General features: G+C 41.4%; 1 protein-coding gene across 6 annotated transcripts in view; it reads right to left on the bottom strand.

The window, feature by feature from the left end:
* Positions 1-4337: 4337 nt before the first annotated feature.
* Positions 4338-16916, bottom strand: part of USP34 (ubiquitin specific peptidase 34) — a 140679-nt gene continuing 128100 nt past the window's right edge. For 4 of the 6 annotated variants that reach the window (XM_076335136.1, XM_076335139.1, XM_076335137.1 and 1 more), the window contains 11 exons: positions 13898-14024; positions 13441-13548; positions 12263-12367; positions 12014-12138; positions 10817-10969; positions 9726-9849; positions 7935-8014; positions 7029-7169; positions 6751-6897; positions 5966-6125; positions 4338-5641 (listed from right to left, as the gene is read on the bottom strand). In XM_076335136.1, the coding sequence (XP_076191251.1) occupies positions 5031-5641; positions 5966-6125; positions 6751-6897; positions 7029-7169; positions 7935-8014; positions 9726-9849; positions 10817-10969; positions 12014-12138; positions 12263-12367; positions 13441-13548; positions 13898-14024 (1881 nt within the window). In that variant the 3' untranslated portion in view covers positions 4338-5030. The remainder of the gene's footprint in view (positions 5642-5965; positions 6126-6750; positions 6898-7028; positions 7170-7934; positions 8015-9725; positions 9850-10816; positions 10970-12013; positions 12139-12262; positions 12368-13440; positions 13549-13897; positions 14025-16916) is intronic. The other 2 variants (XM_076335142.1, XM_076335140.1) reach the window with 2 other exon arrangements.

Genomic DNA, 16916 nt, shown 5'->3' with positions numbered 1-16916 from the left:
GCAACCTTACCACACATAACCTTGCATCATGCAGAAGGTAAAGATGTGCTGCTCTTTTCCACAGGCGAGGTTTTCCCCGACAAGTTCGCAGTCAGTTATCCCCTTTGAACTTGGGCGAGGTTCGGTGCAGTAACAGGAACCACCACACACCTCGCAGCGACGGGATGGGCGTACAGACTGGTTACGACTTGAGTGTCGCGTTGCTTGCGTTTTCGGCGTCCAGAGGGAGGGTGGAGAACGGCCCCTTGAGAAATGTCACGTTTTAGCACCTTTCTTTTTCGGAATGCTCAGAATTTAGTGACCTTTTTTTGATAAATATTCAAGGACAAAGAGCCCAACATTTCGAATACAAAGATGCTTTTCAGCTAGAGTGTTGGTTGACAAAAGGGGCGACCTTTAAATAAAAACAGAAAATCTAGGTTTAAAACTGAGATCCGGCTAACCAGTTTCGCGTGTAGATGATCCAAGAGATTTTGTGACATTGAAAGTAGGCTGTTACTTACATCTGATGACAAGTTTCCTCAAACAGAGTGTCCTACAGCCCTAGTACTTTTCTGAGAAGTAAGCCTCCCCAGGTTTTCCCTCCCGACTAAAGAACCCCTTCCAGCTTCGGGTCACAAGCGCCCGCTACTTCTGTGTTTTGCTAGTCTCAATTTTCTTGTCTCCTTCCACTAGCAGGAGTAATCAACCAGACCAATTATCAGTGTTAAAACAGAGGTGACTGACTTGCGTTTCCAGTGTCGCACCACTCGCTTCCAGGTGTGGGATGGCCAACCCCCTTCCCCCCCCCCCCCCCAAAAAAAACCCCTCTCTGCAACTGCTGCTGGGAGGTCCCAGACTGCGCGAGGAGGAACAGCCCCGGCCAGCCCCCGTTTCCTCTTGGAAAGGGGAGTGGGCTGAAGGCGAGAGGCCTCCTTTAGCCTGCTGCTTGTTCCCTCCTGCCTGCACTGCTGTTAAGTTTGAGAATACCTACGAGCTTTCCCAAGTTAAAACGTGAAGTACCTACCTCCCTCATCCTGCTCGTAGGCCAGGCTCACGTAAGAAAGGGGCAATCGGCTTCCACACCCACAAACAGCCCCTGAGCGACTGCCCTTACAGTCAAAAAAAAAAAGGACAGGTTTTCTTCTTGCTTCACCAGCGCTCCTGCACTCTGCCCGTCTTTGCTGCACGTGCTGGAACTGAGCCGACATTAGTGTTGCGTTGCCGACCTGAAAGTTCAATTTCTGCACAGAGTTACTTTGGGGTTGAGGAAAATCAAAGAGAAGTTTGTTCTACCTGTAGCAGGTAGCCTTCGGGAGAAGTTCTAGCGCTGTCAGCCCGCCCTAGCATAAAAGAGTCAGTCACCATCTTGGAGAGGCAAAACGATTTCGTCTTGAGTGCTAAAATTTCTCATATTCCTCATAGACTTGTCTCCAAGAGTTTAATAAAACCAAAGAATGTTAAACTACTTGTTATCCTCGGCCCTGGAGCTGGACGGGGAGAGTTAGGAATTGCCTATCATGTAGTAACAGTATGACGATAGTGGTACAGTACCGTCTGTAATGAAATGATAGTCTCATAAACGTAGTTTGTTTTCTAAATCGCTCTCTTTGCAGAGTTCCCCATCCTAAAATTTTCCCAATATAACAAAAGAGAAAACGGCAGGAGTGGAGACACGTGTAGAGAGTTTGTGGGAGATACGCTCAAATTGGTTGGAATTCACGTGTTTTAAGGAGACTAATGAGCACGGAAGACATCCCAGGGAGAGCGAGCAGCAGGAAAGATGAGACGAAGCAGAAACAGGAGAAGAGAGCTCTGCTTGTGATGTAGCGCTTTCGTAATGTTTTCATTTTTCGTAAGATTCTGTACGACCACCCGAGAAAGCCAAAGGGAAAAAATGGTTACACGTGCAGGGCAGGATCTGCAAGGCTACAGCCGAACGTCAGTACAGGGGATGGCCTTGACAGTTTGAGTCCGGGAGGTAGAGGCTGGCTGTTGGGGACCGTGCACAGTGAGGGCGGCGGGAGGAGAAGGTATTTGAAAAGCTTAGTTTTGAAGGGGTGAAAGGGGCGGTGGGGCTCTCGGGCGGAAATACATAACCCGTAAATGAGAGGCGGGGGAGCCGCGGGAGAGGGGTAAAAGCTTTAAGAGACTGAGGGTGGGGTTTTCAAAGACGGGGATGAAAAGAGCGTTCCTGAAGGCAACTACAAACGAGAAGAGGGATTCAAAGGAAGAGAAGGGGAACGCGGCGGGGGAAATCACGGCTTACGGAACATGTAAAACGAGGGACGCGGAGGAGGAGGAGAAAAGAAAGAAACGGGCGCAAACAAGGATATAGAAGAGGAGACAAGTTTGTGCAGGTACCGCTTGCTTTTGTTTAAAAAACTGAATACTGGGAAAAAATTCCCAGTAAAAATTGCAGGAATACTCAATGCAAGGGGGAAATTGGAAGGTAATGGAAGGGAAGAGCAGTAAGAATAATGATACTTCTGGTAATCTTGACACAACTTTTGAGCAAAATAATAGAAAAGCTAGTAGTCAGTTCAGAACTACAGGTGATCGTTTAATTAAAGCTGATCAACACGTTTTTTAGTATCTTGTCAAAGTTGATCTAGCTTTTCGAAGAGGCTGCAAAGGGAACTGCTGGCCTAACGCAGCTTACGCGCACGATGCGTGTCTTCCTTGCTACGTAAGGGTGCTTTGCTTCAGAGAGCCGCCAGGACCCAACACACCCCATCGCTGAAACGTAACGCGAAATCTTGACTTCTTTGGTCACGGAAAACGGTTACCCAATAAATGGACTTCTAGTGGGATTCTAAAGGGCCAGTTACCTATTTGTGAGAAAATAATGGACAGTAAAATAGAAAATCGCCACTAATGGCATTTGCGAATCGCGTATACAGGTCTGTAGGGGAAACCATCCTAAAAATAACTTACAGGACCGAGTCAGTCGTCAGCGACCAGCTGAACGCAGAGGGGCTAACGTTCCTCTGGGAAGACGGAAGAGGCGGAAGGGTGTATTACTTGTGTATCGTTTATGAAATCATTATCAAAGACTGCTGATAACTTGGTATACGCTTCAAAAAGGGCGGGTTGAAATAACGAGAAGAAAACATCACAAAAGACGGAATCCCACTGTTCAGTAACAGAGTTAGTGTGATCTCACCCTGCACGAGAAGCTAAAGCCGACAAGGTGCAATAGCTGAAAGGTGAAGTCGGACAACGTGCCAAAAATCAGATGCACATTTTTAATAGGAGTAATTAATTAACTGAGACTACTCACCAAAGGGTTGGAACGGCTGCTTCATCTCTTGGAAGATTTCTTAGGTCGATGGGCGAGTATCTTCCTAAAGACACCTTAACCCAACCGTTGGTAGGCTCGGTAGAAGACTCGATAGGTGAATTCTGATACCCATTACGCAGAAGTTTTGAGCAGAAGCTGTTGATCATTTCTCTGCAGTTACAATCTATGGAGAAGTTGATCAGAAAGGGCAATAAAATTATTCCTAAAGCGAGCGAAAACATAATTACTGCATGTCTGAATAAGGAGGGGACCAACTTAAGCACTCACCAGCATCAATATAGTGTCTGTAAATGCAGGAGTAAAAGTGCTAATAAAGGGGAACAGAAAGCCTGAACTTTAAAGACAGAAATGATTAATTACAGGAGGTTAAAAAAATGAGAGTAGGTTCAAAGAGAGTAAGAGGAGTGAGTCACAAAAGCATCACATGATAGAATCGTGGAGAAGCAAATGATGCTAAACTACATTAAATGGTAGACAGAATGAAGGAATTTGGAAGGAAAAAGACCAAGATAGATGTGTTCGGAAGAGAACAGAAAAAGAAACGAGCTAAGCAACTGGAAAACGGAGCTGGAAATGGAGTTTAATCAGATATTAAAACCAGTATCATTGACAGTCCAAAAGATCACACGGGAAATGGCTATTGCTCAGAAACACCAGGAGGAAGTGTGACAGGGGAAGGTGATGAAGTCATTCCAGCGTTTCGGGGGGCGGAGAGGTGGTCAGGAAAGCGAGGGAGCGGGGCGGAGGGGAAAAAAGGAAGGAAATCTGCAGATGGTGCGGGAGAAATACACGACTAACGCGGGTTAAAATGAGGGAAATGAAAAGCTCCACTGGCTTCCGATGCCGCTTCGTGTCCTGACATCGCGGGGAAAAAAGCGAACCACCACCAATCCCTCAAGTGTGCGGCTGAGCCTTCGTGCAAAGTAAACCAGAAAAGGACCGGGATTTACATAAACCGCGTACATCTGATCATCGTTTCTCTCTGCAGCCGTTTCATTTACAAAGTTGTCTTTGATGAGAAATCCAAAGACTGAAGCAACGTATTATAAACAAATGAAAAGTCATCACAATCAGTTTAATGAAGTGCACAGAATAGCAATTGATCATGTCAATAAAAATAAAACAATTAATTTTACATCAAGTGTGCTTTATTTCCTCCACAGGTATTCTGTTAAATAAAGCACCATATATATACTGCCAGGCCACAGCTAAAGAGGATTCTTTACAGAATCAAATTTCTTGTGGTTGTTTAGTATACAAGTAAACTTAATTTTGATAATAAGAACCACAGCGATCTGAGGCAATCTGCCTCTATTATAAGGTACAAAACTGGCACAGAGGACACCATATTATACACAGTAAAAATGCCATAAGTTTAAATTACATCATACAGGGCGAGGAGGCCCTGTTCTCCCAGACAGCCATATTAAATGAAAGCCACTACAGTGAACTCTTAATTACATAAAACGTATCCATTATCTGATTGCCCTTTAAGAAAGTGTACGGTAGATGCAAAAAAAAAAAAAAAAACCAACAACAAAAAAACCCAACAAAAAAAAAAGAAAACCCTGGAGTTCTGCCTGACCAAGAATTAAGCATATAAATCTATCTTGCCATTCAAGCAGAGAGCACTGGACAAACTGAAGCACAAAACAGAAATAAGCAAAACTTATACAAACAGCATTTTGGGGGGAAGAAAAGAAAAAAAAAAAAAATAGACTTAAAAGCAGACATGCTCCATCTAATGTCAAGAAGCAGCTTGGTTTCCTTTTCCAGATATCCTTGTGACCACATGAATCGTAGACTCAATGGTCCGACACAGGATGTCTAAAATGTCATGCTGCTGCATATGACTAAAAAGTCCTCTGGAATGGCCACAACCGATGGATAAACTAGTTTCAGGGTCCTGGGATGGTAAGGCTTGACCATCACAGCTCCTCAAATCTGCGAGGTCGGATAAAACTGCTGAAATCGACGTGGAAGGAAACTCCGAGTCCTCCTCGGCTCCAACAGAATCCTTGGAAGCCTGCAGGTCTTTAAATTCTTTGCATTCTTCAAATTTACCGTTTCCTGGCTGCTCTTCGGCGTGCTGTGACCGCGTCGCTAACATTATGTCTTCTGAAAATGAAGATGGAACCTCCATTCTGTACTCTTTGACAGAACTGTTCTCGGGGGAAGGAGGATCTTGCTCAGTGCCTGGATCAATGATCGAAGAGTCCCGTGTCTCGTTATCTGAAGTGCTTGTTGGGGTCAACGCCTCCCGGGGTTCAGTTTTTGTATCACTGATACAGCTATCTACAGTGTGCTCCTCATCACTGCTGACCCGTCTTCTCTTTACAGGAGTAGCTCCTTCATCGTCTGTAAGAAAAAGGAAAAAAATGGCTTAGGGAAAATGCACTGTTTTCATGCCAGACGTCCAAGTAAGAGGCCTTTCCTTTCACATTTTTATCCTCTTCCGTATTAAACACTGTACTCCAGTAAATACTTATTTCCTTACAGAAAATTCATGTAACTGCCTAGAATTTTAGCTCCGGAACAGAGGGGTATGTCTTGTGTAGCGTTGGGGATTGGAGCCAAGACATGGCCCACCTTTAGCGGTAAGAAAACAATGCTTTACGTTAATTTTGTAAAAGTTTGTAAAACCGTAGAATCGTTAGAGCGACACTCTGATAGAAGGCAAACCTTTAGTTTTTCTTTCTTTGGCTTCTTGCTCTTGTAATGAGTTCCTCTGTTGTTGACAAGCTCTACATTTGTTTAAAAGCTCTTGTAAAGTTGGAATCAGGGCTGAATTGAGCTGTTTGGGAGTGTGCACCGAAAGCAGCAAGGCAAGTGCTCGGAGGTCCTAAAAAAACAGAAGTAAGCAAACTTAACTAGCCTTATTTCACACTCTTATTTGATTAACCCTACACACAGAGATCTGTGCCATAAGCAGAGGCTTCAACGCGCTCTGAACACCCAAAAGATCAAATTCTAAATGTACATACTGAAGTTTCCCACTCACTACTAATACGCTGACCCTAACGTCCATCTGTCCTAAGCAGATGACAGTACCGTGCTGCTCACGGTAAGGCAAACTCTTTCGCTGGGTTAGAACAGTTCTACTATTAACTCTTACTGCACTTTGCATTCCTTGTTTTCCACGGTAAGCTGCCCTCCTCCCAGTCCATCAGCTTGGGAGACCCCGGTATGTATGCTGTGGACGCTGAGATGGAATGGAGAATTCTGGACAGCTCAGATTGCTGCTCCGCAGATTAACGACTACCTTGTTGGTAGGGGTTAACTTTTCCAGCCAGCCCGTTAAGGTAGCCTCCCATGCTCTCGCCAGGAGTCCAGCTTAGGCACAAAGTAGAGCTAAACAATGCCCACCTCTTCCATTAGAACCTGGCACGTGGCACCGAAGAGCTTCCATAGAAAATAAGCTGCCTCCGAAACGATGCCGATACTTGAACGGCTTAGAAAAGACTCACCCCATTTAAAGTAGAGCTTGCTTTGGAAATTTCAACTCTCTGGTTGCTGAAGTCAGATTCTAGGCTTTGATATTGATTTATTAGGTTTGTAATTAGAGTATTGATTAAGTTGGCACAGTTTGCTTCAGAAAACACCTGCCCTTGGACCTGTGAAAAGAACGTTTTGGGTTTTTTTTTTAAACCACAAAAAAAGGGAACTGTGAAAACAGTATCCCAAACTGAAACAGCATCTATGACTGCGTTTCTTGAAATAAAATTATCGCTAAAAGACCACGTACCTTTAGAAGAAAATGGGTCAGAAAGGTGTATACAATGTTGTTGTTAAGAAAGGTCCTTTCATCCATCAGAATACATTTTATGTATTCTGCAAAAACTGGATCTTCACAGAGGAGCTTTACGCAGTTCTTTGACATTGTGGACTGGTGAAGAGAGAGAGAACACTGCAAAGTCATCGCTGGAAGCACGGCACTGCGGTAGCGCTGTCTGCAACGGTTGTCTCAGCTGGAGACATCTAGCCAGGCCCGCTGCTGTTCTTAATTCATACTGGACCATTCTTACTGATAAAAATATTTCGGGTCTACCAGGTATCAGTAAATTGTACAAATTAATTACTGTCAATTATTATGTCACATTTTCCTTTTATGAAGTTCATTCCACGGGAAGGCCAGTTTATCACGATCAGTATGTATTTGAGGGGCCGGTGTCGCCTCATCTGTGAGCCGACAACTACCGGGTCCTCCCGCGGAGGTGCAAAGGCCCCTCCTTGCAGTGGGCACACGACGACAGCCCGACTTAGAGATCTCCCAATTTTTATTTCACCATACCAGCGTTTACGCTACATAAAAAGCTGGACATTCCCAGAGGCAGGATGAAGTAATTTCTGTACACCACGCAGACTGCCATCCTGCCAATATTACGTACTGTGCGAAGTTGCTGCATAAGTTTTTGCAGGACCTAGCGCGTACTGGGAGCAAATACAATTTACCAGATTTTTATACTTGATTATTCAGGTTTTATCAGGTGACAGGCAACACAAGCAGAGGTATTTTCTACTCAAAATACTAGTATTTTGAATGATTAAACAATACCCACTGGTTACAATTTATGGGTTAATCTCTGTTTCGCATCCATTGTATTTTGCCTGTATTTCCATTCCATTAGTTCTCAAACTCACTGCCCCTTACCTGAGTCTGACAAAGCTCAGTCCAAAGTTTGGGGAATAGCGCAAGATGAAGTGGCAAACCTTCATACGCAACTAGGACACCTGAAATTTTAGGAGAAAGTAAGTTGTGTGAGAATTTTGCTGGAGATACTCGCTTCCTGACAAAACTAGTGCCAAGGTGCCGTATCGTTTTATAAGCCCACATTCTGAGCATTTTTTATAATCTGAGAGACCTATCACCTGTGAAGTTTTTACAGTACATTTAATAAATACATGTATCCCTTCAGTGTTTCTGTGAAGTGTAAAAAAACCTGAAGAGCTGGCTTTAGTTCTGTGTTTGTAATCGGGTTATTTTATTACTGTCGTACGTTTTCGACTGGTCAGCTACAGCACTTAAAGGTTTTAAATATCTTTTTTTAAAGCCAGCTTATAATTTTTAAAGGGTAATCTTCATTATTAACCCAAGCACCGTTGTTACCTAGACCATGAAAGAGTTAAGGGATGCACTGAACAGCAGCAAATGATACACATTCCCAGTACACTTCCTAACTAACACAACCTATAGTACATATTAATAATGCTAGAGTTACAATCAGAGGAGCGTGACAAACAACGAGCAAATGGGTGATCCAGGGGATCAAAAGAACATTCTACTATCATCGCTCTTTGGACAAGATTAATTTTGTATAGTTTTATTTGTCTAGAAGTGGTATTTAATCATAGCTAGCTAGCCAGCTTCTACAGGCAGAGAAAACAAGAAAACAAGGGGGTATTTTCAGACGGTGGTTCATTCTGCTTAAGATATTTAAGAATCAGAAGATAAATTTCTCTTGGAAGGAATCTACGTCTCTCCACTGACCAGAGAGGAAAATCTGGCTATACGTCTAATTTTCAGACAACTGAAGCAAGATGGCTCCCAGTCTGTGTGTCCATGTAATAGCTATTTGTGTGACCCCGACGTTTGTGCATCTGCAACCTACCGCACTGGGTAACTCAGCTTATCCTAGGGTCCGTGGTGGGAGATAAAACTAAAACAAAAAAACCCCAAAACCCAACCAACGGTGTGCCTTTGGAGTGGCACATGGACTTAATGGGGCAAATCAAGGCGGGATGCTCTCCTGCAGAGAACCAGCTGAACGGCTGGAGTAGTCACGACTGATAAAGCCATGAATGCCTTCTTCACACACCAAAAAAAAAAAAAAGGTTTACGTTGTGACAGGAAGAAACCCAAATACTGGTGGTATCTGCTGGCAGAGCTGAAACAACTATCGGGTACAACCTACATGACTGAATGGTTATAAACTTAATTAAATGTTGCGATGGTTCCCAGAACTATGGGGTAAAATAAACCCGGGTTGCTAACAACAGAACCAGTGCCATCTGTGGCTGTCTAGATGGTCACAGACGCTCCTGGGCAGACTGCCAATTAACGCCACTGGCAGAGACGCTGAGGATTCAGGATCTGATCCAAAGGATTTAAACTGCCAAACCAAAAAAAAAAAAAAAAAAAAAAAAAAAGGGAAAGCTTCAGCAAGTCCTGTTTTAAACTCTAAATGTGCGAGGAGACTGAATTCTCACTGGTTGCCTCGGCTCCTTTCTGGACAGGCCTGAAGGGTGACAGTCATGTAGGATAAGATTGCACTACATTATACATGTACAGTTTTGTGGATAAAAATAACGTCCAGAACAATTAATGCAGCAAGTTTCACAAGCTCTGCTTTTTCTTACAAATTCTGAATATAAAACTTAGTGGAGAAGCACTCACTGTTAGCACAGAAAAAAAATCCTTAGGCTGTTTAACCTTCATACTTACTCATTTTAACTAAAGTTTCAGTAAACTTTTCACAGTTGATTGCAACTCGACATAGTAGATGGATGAACTGATGATAAGAAAAGAAGTAGTCTAGCAGCATACGATCGTAAACATCATCTTTGCCCTGAAGATTTAAGAGAGCTTCATTTAAACTACATAAGCAACCAGACAGCAACCAGATTTCCTAAGCATTGAGCTTCACGTTACTGTACTTCTTGCCCGAAAGCGTTCAATCAAATACTACAGGAAAACACGATGGGAATTTCCACCAGGTCTAACCCAGGCCAGCTGTGTCTCCTCACCGAGCCCTCGGCAAGCACAATGGTGAGATCAGAGGAGGGATGGCAAATGCAATTCCCCCACCAGTAAAAACTTTTCTTGTAGGATTCTGCATCAACAGACTGAGCAGATGCAAAGCTGTGCGAATACCACATCTTGAAGGTGACAAGAAAAGAACGCAGTAATTTTAAATCACATACAAGTACCTAAATATGTATACGCTACTGCTTTTTAAATCGTAATTTGTCAGTTACTATCTGCAGAAGTCAGAATTTTTGCAAGACTGAGCTTCACAAGCTTTCAAAGCAGTATCTGCAGGAACGTCTCAAACCAAATGATAAATACATGCCGAGGGTTTTGCGTGCCAATATTTTAATGTATTTTGGACGTATACGCTGACAATGGTATCAGCTTCTGTAGACCAGATAGCCAAAAGGAAATCTCAAAAATTCAAGCGAACAAACACAATCTTATACAAAACCAATGAACGAAAAATAAGCATGCAAAAACACGGGGAAACGTAATTGCGGATGTGGTTTTAGAGGCTTAAAAATCTTCCGGTTCCTAATGTATATGAATTCATTATAAAGTGTAAAATACCGTGTCGTATCATATGACGACTTTTTAAGTTCAAATGTTTACATTATTTAGCGTCACATCCATCACCTCTGGATACATGACGGAAAAAACCCACTACCGGTAATTTCTGGCTCTACACATTTTTTACAAAACTTTGGTCACACAGTAAATTTGATGGTGCACAAATATACAAAGCATCATTTTGAAAGCTTTAAAAAAGAAGGGTTACTTACCCTACAGTAACCGTGCTTCTTCGAAATGTGTTGCCCACACAGATTCCCATCTACGTGCACATAGGCCCCATGTGCAGGAGATTGGATTCTTTCTGAATAGCAGTGTCCACTGGGGCTGTGCCTGCACCCAGTGTGTCCTTGCGACCACTGTACCTGAGGGCATAAGGGGTATGGCGGCTTCAACCACCACTCAATTCCTTCACCGATAAGAATCCCCTATGACAGGACTCGGAGTTAGCACAGGAGGAGGACCACAGAATCTGTGTGGACAAAGCATCTTGAAGAACCACAGTTACTGTACAGCAAGTAACCAGTTTTCCTTCTTCAAATGATTGTCCATACATATTCCTTTTAGGGTGGGATTCACCTTACCTGACTTTAGCTATCTAAAATCTAGTCACTTCCGTGTTCCCTGCAGTCAACGGAGAGAGAGAGAGACTCCTCCAGAGGAAGAGTCACCTCATCCGGACTCAGGTGTCTAGGACAGGAAGGAGGGTAACTATTTATTTCCTTCCGAGGGCAACTATTTATCGCCATCAACCATAGAAAGAGCTGGACACCGACCTTTTAGATAGGCAAAGTTATGTGAGCTGAATCCCACCGTGGCTGCAACTGTAATAACGGGCCGTGGCAAGTGACTACGAAGTAGCCCCACCGAAGTTGGCATCCCATCAGGAAGCCCACAGAAGGGAAAATGGAAAGTAAAAGACTTAAAGCCCTATACGGTATTTCAGGTACTGGTATTTTACCCAAACAAATAGTAAATTATACGCCTCAGTCCCGGTGGAATGGACTCTAGTGAAACCTGGAGGCTCTACTCAGCTGTCTGGTAATCAATCTTAACATCCTTTGAAACCCACGTGGACAATCCCTGGGCAGTTCCTGAATTTTCTTTATAAATGCCACAAACAGATTGGAAGATTATCAAAGTGTGCGCTATCTTTTGTTTCCGAATACAAGGTTCAAACTCTTATCACGCCTGGAATATGAAGCTGTGTATCACCAAGGGCAGGGAAATGGTGCTTCTGGAGTGCACAACTAGAATGGAGTATATGAGGACAACACATCTTGAAGAAGAATTATGCTTTGTTTACAAAGAAAACGTAGACGCATTATGCTACTGGATTCTTACAATACTTTTATACAAAGGGAAAACAATAGAGAAATAGCTATTTAAAAGACCATACATTTACATACCTTGCTGGCTTCCACCATTGTAGGCAAGAGGCACATATTAAGTTCAGGACGTGGAGGACGAATATTGCTTTTTCCCCCTATTAATTTCAAATTTTCACGACATGGAAAATAAGGTCCAAGAGACACTGTAGTACAAGTTAGGATAAAATAGGGATATATTAAAAAGGTCAATATTTGACATCAGCAAGGAACACGATAGAGTAATAATAGTGTAAGAGAACTTCAAAATACAATCACTGAAATACCTACTTGGGATATTACTGTGGTGGTATGTACAATGATTGTGCTGTAGAAATGGAACCAGAGTATGTAGGAAATCATGAGGACTTAAAAGTACAAGCTCCTTGAGGACATCTACAAACAAAAAGTTGTTTTTGCTATTACATATTGTTATTTCTTAACAGCAAACAGTTTAACTTCAGGCTCATGCATTTTCAAACTCTCTTTCATACCACTTTTGCTGCACTTAGCGTGCACCGTGGAGGTAGGCTCTACTGTGAACAGCACGTAAAGTGAACACCCCTGAATCAGTCAAGACTCCCTTCACCTCTGCCACTGGGAGAAAACCTGCTCAGTGGTAGATCAACCACCAGTGAGAGGGGTGCCAGCTTGTAGAAAGTAGAAGCTCAATAAAATTACCCTCTTTCCTTCTTCTTAAACATATCAGGTTTGATGCCTGGAAAATGTCAACCAGCAGGAGTCAGGAGGACAATGAGAAAGGCACTCAAAATAAGGGGAAAACGCATACAAATCACACAAAAAAAGGTAATTTGGACACAGTTTTAGGCCTTCATCAGCATGCATAAAAATGCAGATTATATCCATTAAATAATATGAAAAAACCCTGAACTAGAAAAACTTTTCGAAATAGGTCTTCTAATGCAAGAGACACGTATATCACGTCTACGCCTACAATTTTAAAAAGCAAATCCATTCACTTCTGCAAGCTCTTTAAGCTTTACTTTTATTATTATACCGTCCAGTAATGGATTATGAAAACAAACACTAAAAGCTGTTATTCAGACTAACTTGGTCACCATGCATCCTTCTGAGTGGAGTGTTAGTTAATGTTTGAATTTGAATGTAAGACTTGGGATTTGAGTCTAAACTCACTGATGTTTGAATTCAGGAGTTATGCCTTAATCATGCCCCTTATCAGGCAGCAAACTGGTCTCTCAAAACGAAGGCCGACTTTTTGTGCACACAGTCTGCATGCCTAGGGAAGCAGGAGTATTAATTTTAACCTGACGAAAATAGAATTATTTAGACTAGGAACAATGGCATTATTGACAACTGTAATATAAACAATCCCAATCTACCGAGTATCTAGTAAGCACTTGCACTTGCAAAAATGGATTTTAAATGTCAAAGCAGGTAACTCTGTAGAACAGGTCCTTCCTGACTGCAGTTATACTATTACGACTTACCAATACAAGCGTTTCTAAGTTCTGGAGGACTATAGGAATTTAGCAGAGTTAAGAGCTTGTGGGCAAATTCAATTCGCTCCTGCCACTGAATGAGAGCTTGCTTCACATCTGCAAATGCAAAAGCCATAGAAATCCATTTAATTTCTCAAAAGCACGTTAAATAAAGCATAGACTTTTACTGCTGAAGAATCTCTTTTTCCTCTAGCATGATTTTAATCAATCTAGAAATCTGTTAAATTTCACTGGTCTACTGCTATTAAATTTACTTAATCGAGTTTCATATTATGCCAATAAATAATTTAGTAAGTAACCATTTAGTAACTGTTAATAACCATATCTCCTACTGTATGGGAAGTTTTTAAATACAGATAATAAACAAGATAAAATACTAGGTTTTGGGTCACGAAAATTAATTAACAGACAACAGGCATAATCCTTTGAAGAGTCATCATCAAACCTTTTCGCTGAAGATACGGACGCGTTGACTTAAGAACCGAAAGGAAAATAGACAGAAGTTCTACCAGGTCTCCAGTCACATGGCAAGCGGTGGCCTCGTGGTACATCATGTGCAATGTGTTAAAGGACTATAAAGAAAAAAATGCCAAAGCTTTATGTTGCCAAATTAATGCACTTGTTATTGTTTCTATTTCTATCCTACAGATACCACTTTTTACACCTATTTTATGCTCAAACAAGGCGTAACAAAATATACTGTGCTAGATGTCATCACAAAATTACTGAAAGACAACATTTAAAAAGACAATAAATCTGTTTACAAAATTAGCATATTTACTAAAAGATTTAAAAAAAGAAAATCAAGCGGGGGGGGAGGGGGAGGAGAGACGGACAGAAAGAGAGCGAACAAATGAACAACCAGGTAGCTTCTATAACAGCCAAATATAATTGTTGACCTGGACATCTAGTTTTGGTAGCAATGAACAACAGGTAGTCTTGGGGGGGGGGGGGTTAAACTGAAACTTGCCTTTGGACAAAAGGCTGATTTTTGTTCTTCTCACCTAACCCAAAAACTAGAGTCATATTAAATTTTTCTCATGTGCATGCCAGAGGGAAACTGAATTTGTAAAATTTATTATAACAATAACCCCTCTGTAAGTAGCTACCGCCCATCCCAACTCAAGAAATGAGCATTTTTGTGAGCACATCCAATACAGCTTATAGAGAGAGACGTTTAAAAACAGTCTTAATTTGTTTTCAAGGTAAGAGCTTTCTATTAGTGGCTCAATATAATTACAAAGTTTTCACACATAACGTTTAAGAAATGAAACCCAGTAAGCGAAGCATAATCTGAGACACGGTATTTTTATATATCTGTAATCCCAATCTTTCTGTGCCAACATACAAAGTGATATCAGAGATGCATAAAGGCAGACATGGGTATGTGAATTTGGGGAAAAAACGTAAGATTAATATGGATGCTAGTCATTTTTCAAAATGCTGCTTAAGGACGCATGCTATACGATTGTACATCAGATGAATTACTTCTCCCTTCATAACTAAAATCCCTTCAGGCACCTGTGATTTATAGAAATACTGGGAAGGAAAAGCAACTCATTTCTGAATTGCAAAAATTCTAGCACAAGGTGTAAGAAGAGATATTTAATCTGCTGGGATATTTTAAAGATAAAGAAACAGTAATCTCATTTCCTACAATGCAAAATCTTGATATGCCGTTTTGATATTATAGTGAAGATAAAAGATACATGGCCAACCCTGCTAAGTGGAAAACTTTTCTGGATGTGACAACTCCTTTATGCAGTATTTTTCACCACGCAAAACACTTGCAGTGAACAAGTGAAAATGTAAGGCCTGGTAATTTCAAGCCGTAAAGCAACTCAGCTAAAAGCTGAACATTAGTTTGCTCTAATTTCTAGCAATGTTTTACATAGGATAAACTGCATCTTATATTACACATTCTTTATAAACTTAATTATCCATTGTTAGTATGGATCAGGGTTAACTAGAGCTGTTAAACAAGTTCTTTTTATACATACGCATGTATGTATCTTAGTCTATTTACGGGTTTCATGTATGAATAAAGTTATAGCTCAGTTCCTAACTTCTGAGCCCAAGTTGACTGAACATAAACTAGCTAACTACAGTTAATCAAAAGGCTTACACTTAAAACAAACTCGTGAAAACTCAATTTTCAAACAGTATGCAGTGTCTTAATTTTTATTTTTCTAACTGATTTTATAATTCCAGCTTTTTCTATCACACTTTGTCCCAGAAAATACAAACTAGTGACATTAAAAAAGTTAAGAGAATTTTTTTTATGTAAACCATATAAAAATGGGGTTGGAATCAACCTCAAAGCATCATCTAGTCCATCCACATGCCTTAAGGCAGACTAAATATCTTTATATCCTTGACAGATGTTTGCTCAAAGTCCTCCTGACGACTTCCAGTTGTGCTGGCTGACACCTTCTGAAGCAATCTATTCCAATATCCCATTCACTGTACAGCTACAACTACCTACTATCCACTTGTCTTGCACCATGGATTTTTACCAGTTTATTATCCCTCTCTGAATACACCATTCTACATATGCCAAGAATGAATTGCATCTTATTTTTACACTGTCTCCAACACATCCAGACAATCTTGACTTTTACTCTTGTTCTCAAAAGGACCTAGCGTCCTTCCCCATTTTGCATTGCCAGTATGTTTAATAAACACACATTCTCGTCCATCAACTCAAAAATGGAAGTGTTGAAACGAATCCAAGATCTTACACCCATCTTAAGAAGGACAAAAGAAAAAAGGGGGGGGGGGGAAGATAAACAATGTATGTGCCCTTTATCAGTTGTCTGGTATCTCACTCATCTTAGAAAAAGCAGCCACTAACAGTTCAAAGCTTTTTCAGCAATGTCTTTTAGGCTTTTCCTACGTTACTGCAGGACAGTACGAGTGGGTCTCTAGAGTGAAACCATTGGTGGGCAGGGGCTTGACATCCAAACTGTAGCCATTTCAGGGCTGCGTTATTTATTCTTTCTTTTTCCTCTCTATTTTGAACTAACTCTGGCCTGGTCTCATGGACCAAATACCCATTTACAACCGGAACACACTATATGTGCTCCAGAAATGCATCTTTAGGTTTAGTTTCATCGGCAAGAAATCTAGTTTATGTGTTCTCAGACCACTCCTTCTTGGAAACAAAAGCACAATAGGTAGGAAAGATAGGGGGAATTGCCTCAGAAGTGCCTCAAGAAGTGGTCAGAAATATTAAATCACAATTGCATCTGAGTATCCTTTATTTCTGTATTTTAACATGTCGCCTTAACACTTCTTAACTAGTAGTAACTGTGTGACTGTGCTCAGCCATTTACTCACACTTGATCTGTAATAAAGAGAATGACACCGAAAAAGCATAAACTCACTCCTCTCAACATAATCTGTTAGTGGCTTACCCTCTGTCTTAGAAACAGGCAAACGTCTTCCTGATCTTTTTACTACTA

This window comes from Aptenodytes patagonicus, chromosome 3 (genome assembly GCF_965638725.1).
Source record: "Aptenodytes patagonicus chromosome 3, bAptPat1.pri.cur, whole genome shotgun sequence".
Lineage (NCBI taxonomy): Eukaryota > Metazoa > Chordata > Aves > Sphenisciformes > Spheniscidae > Aptenodytes > Aptenodytes patagonicus.
The sequence above is the reverse complement of the archived record's forward strand: the minus strand, read 5'-3'. Positions and strand labels throughout refer to the sequence as shown.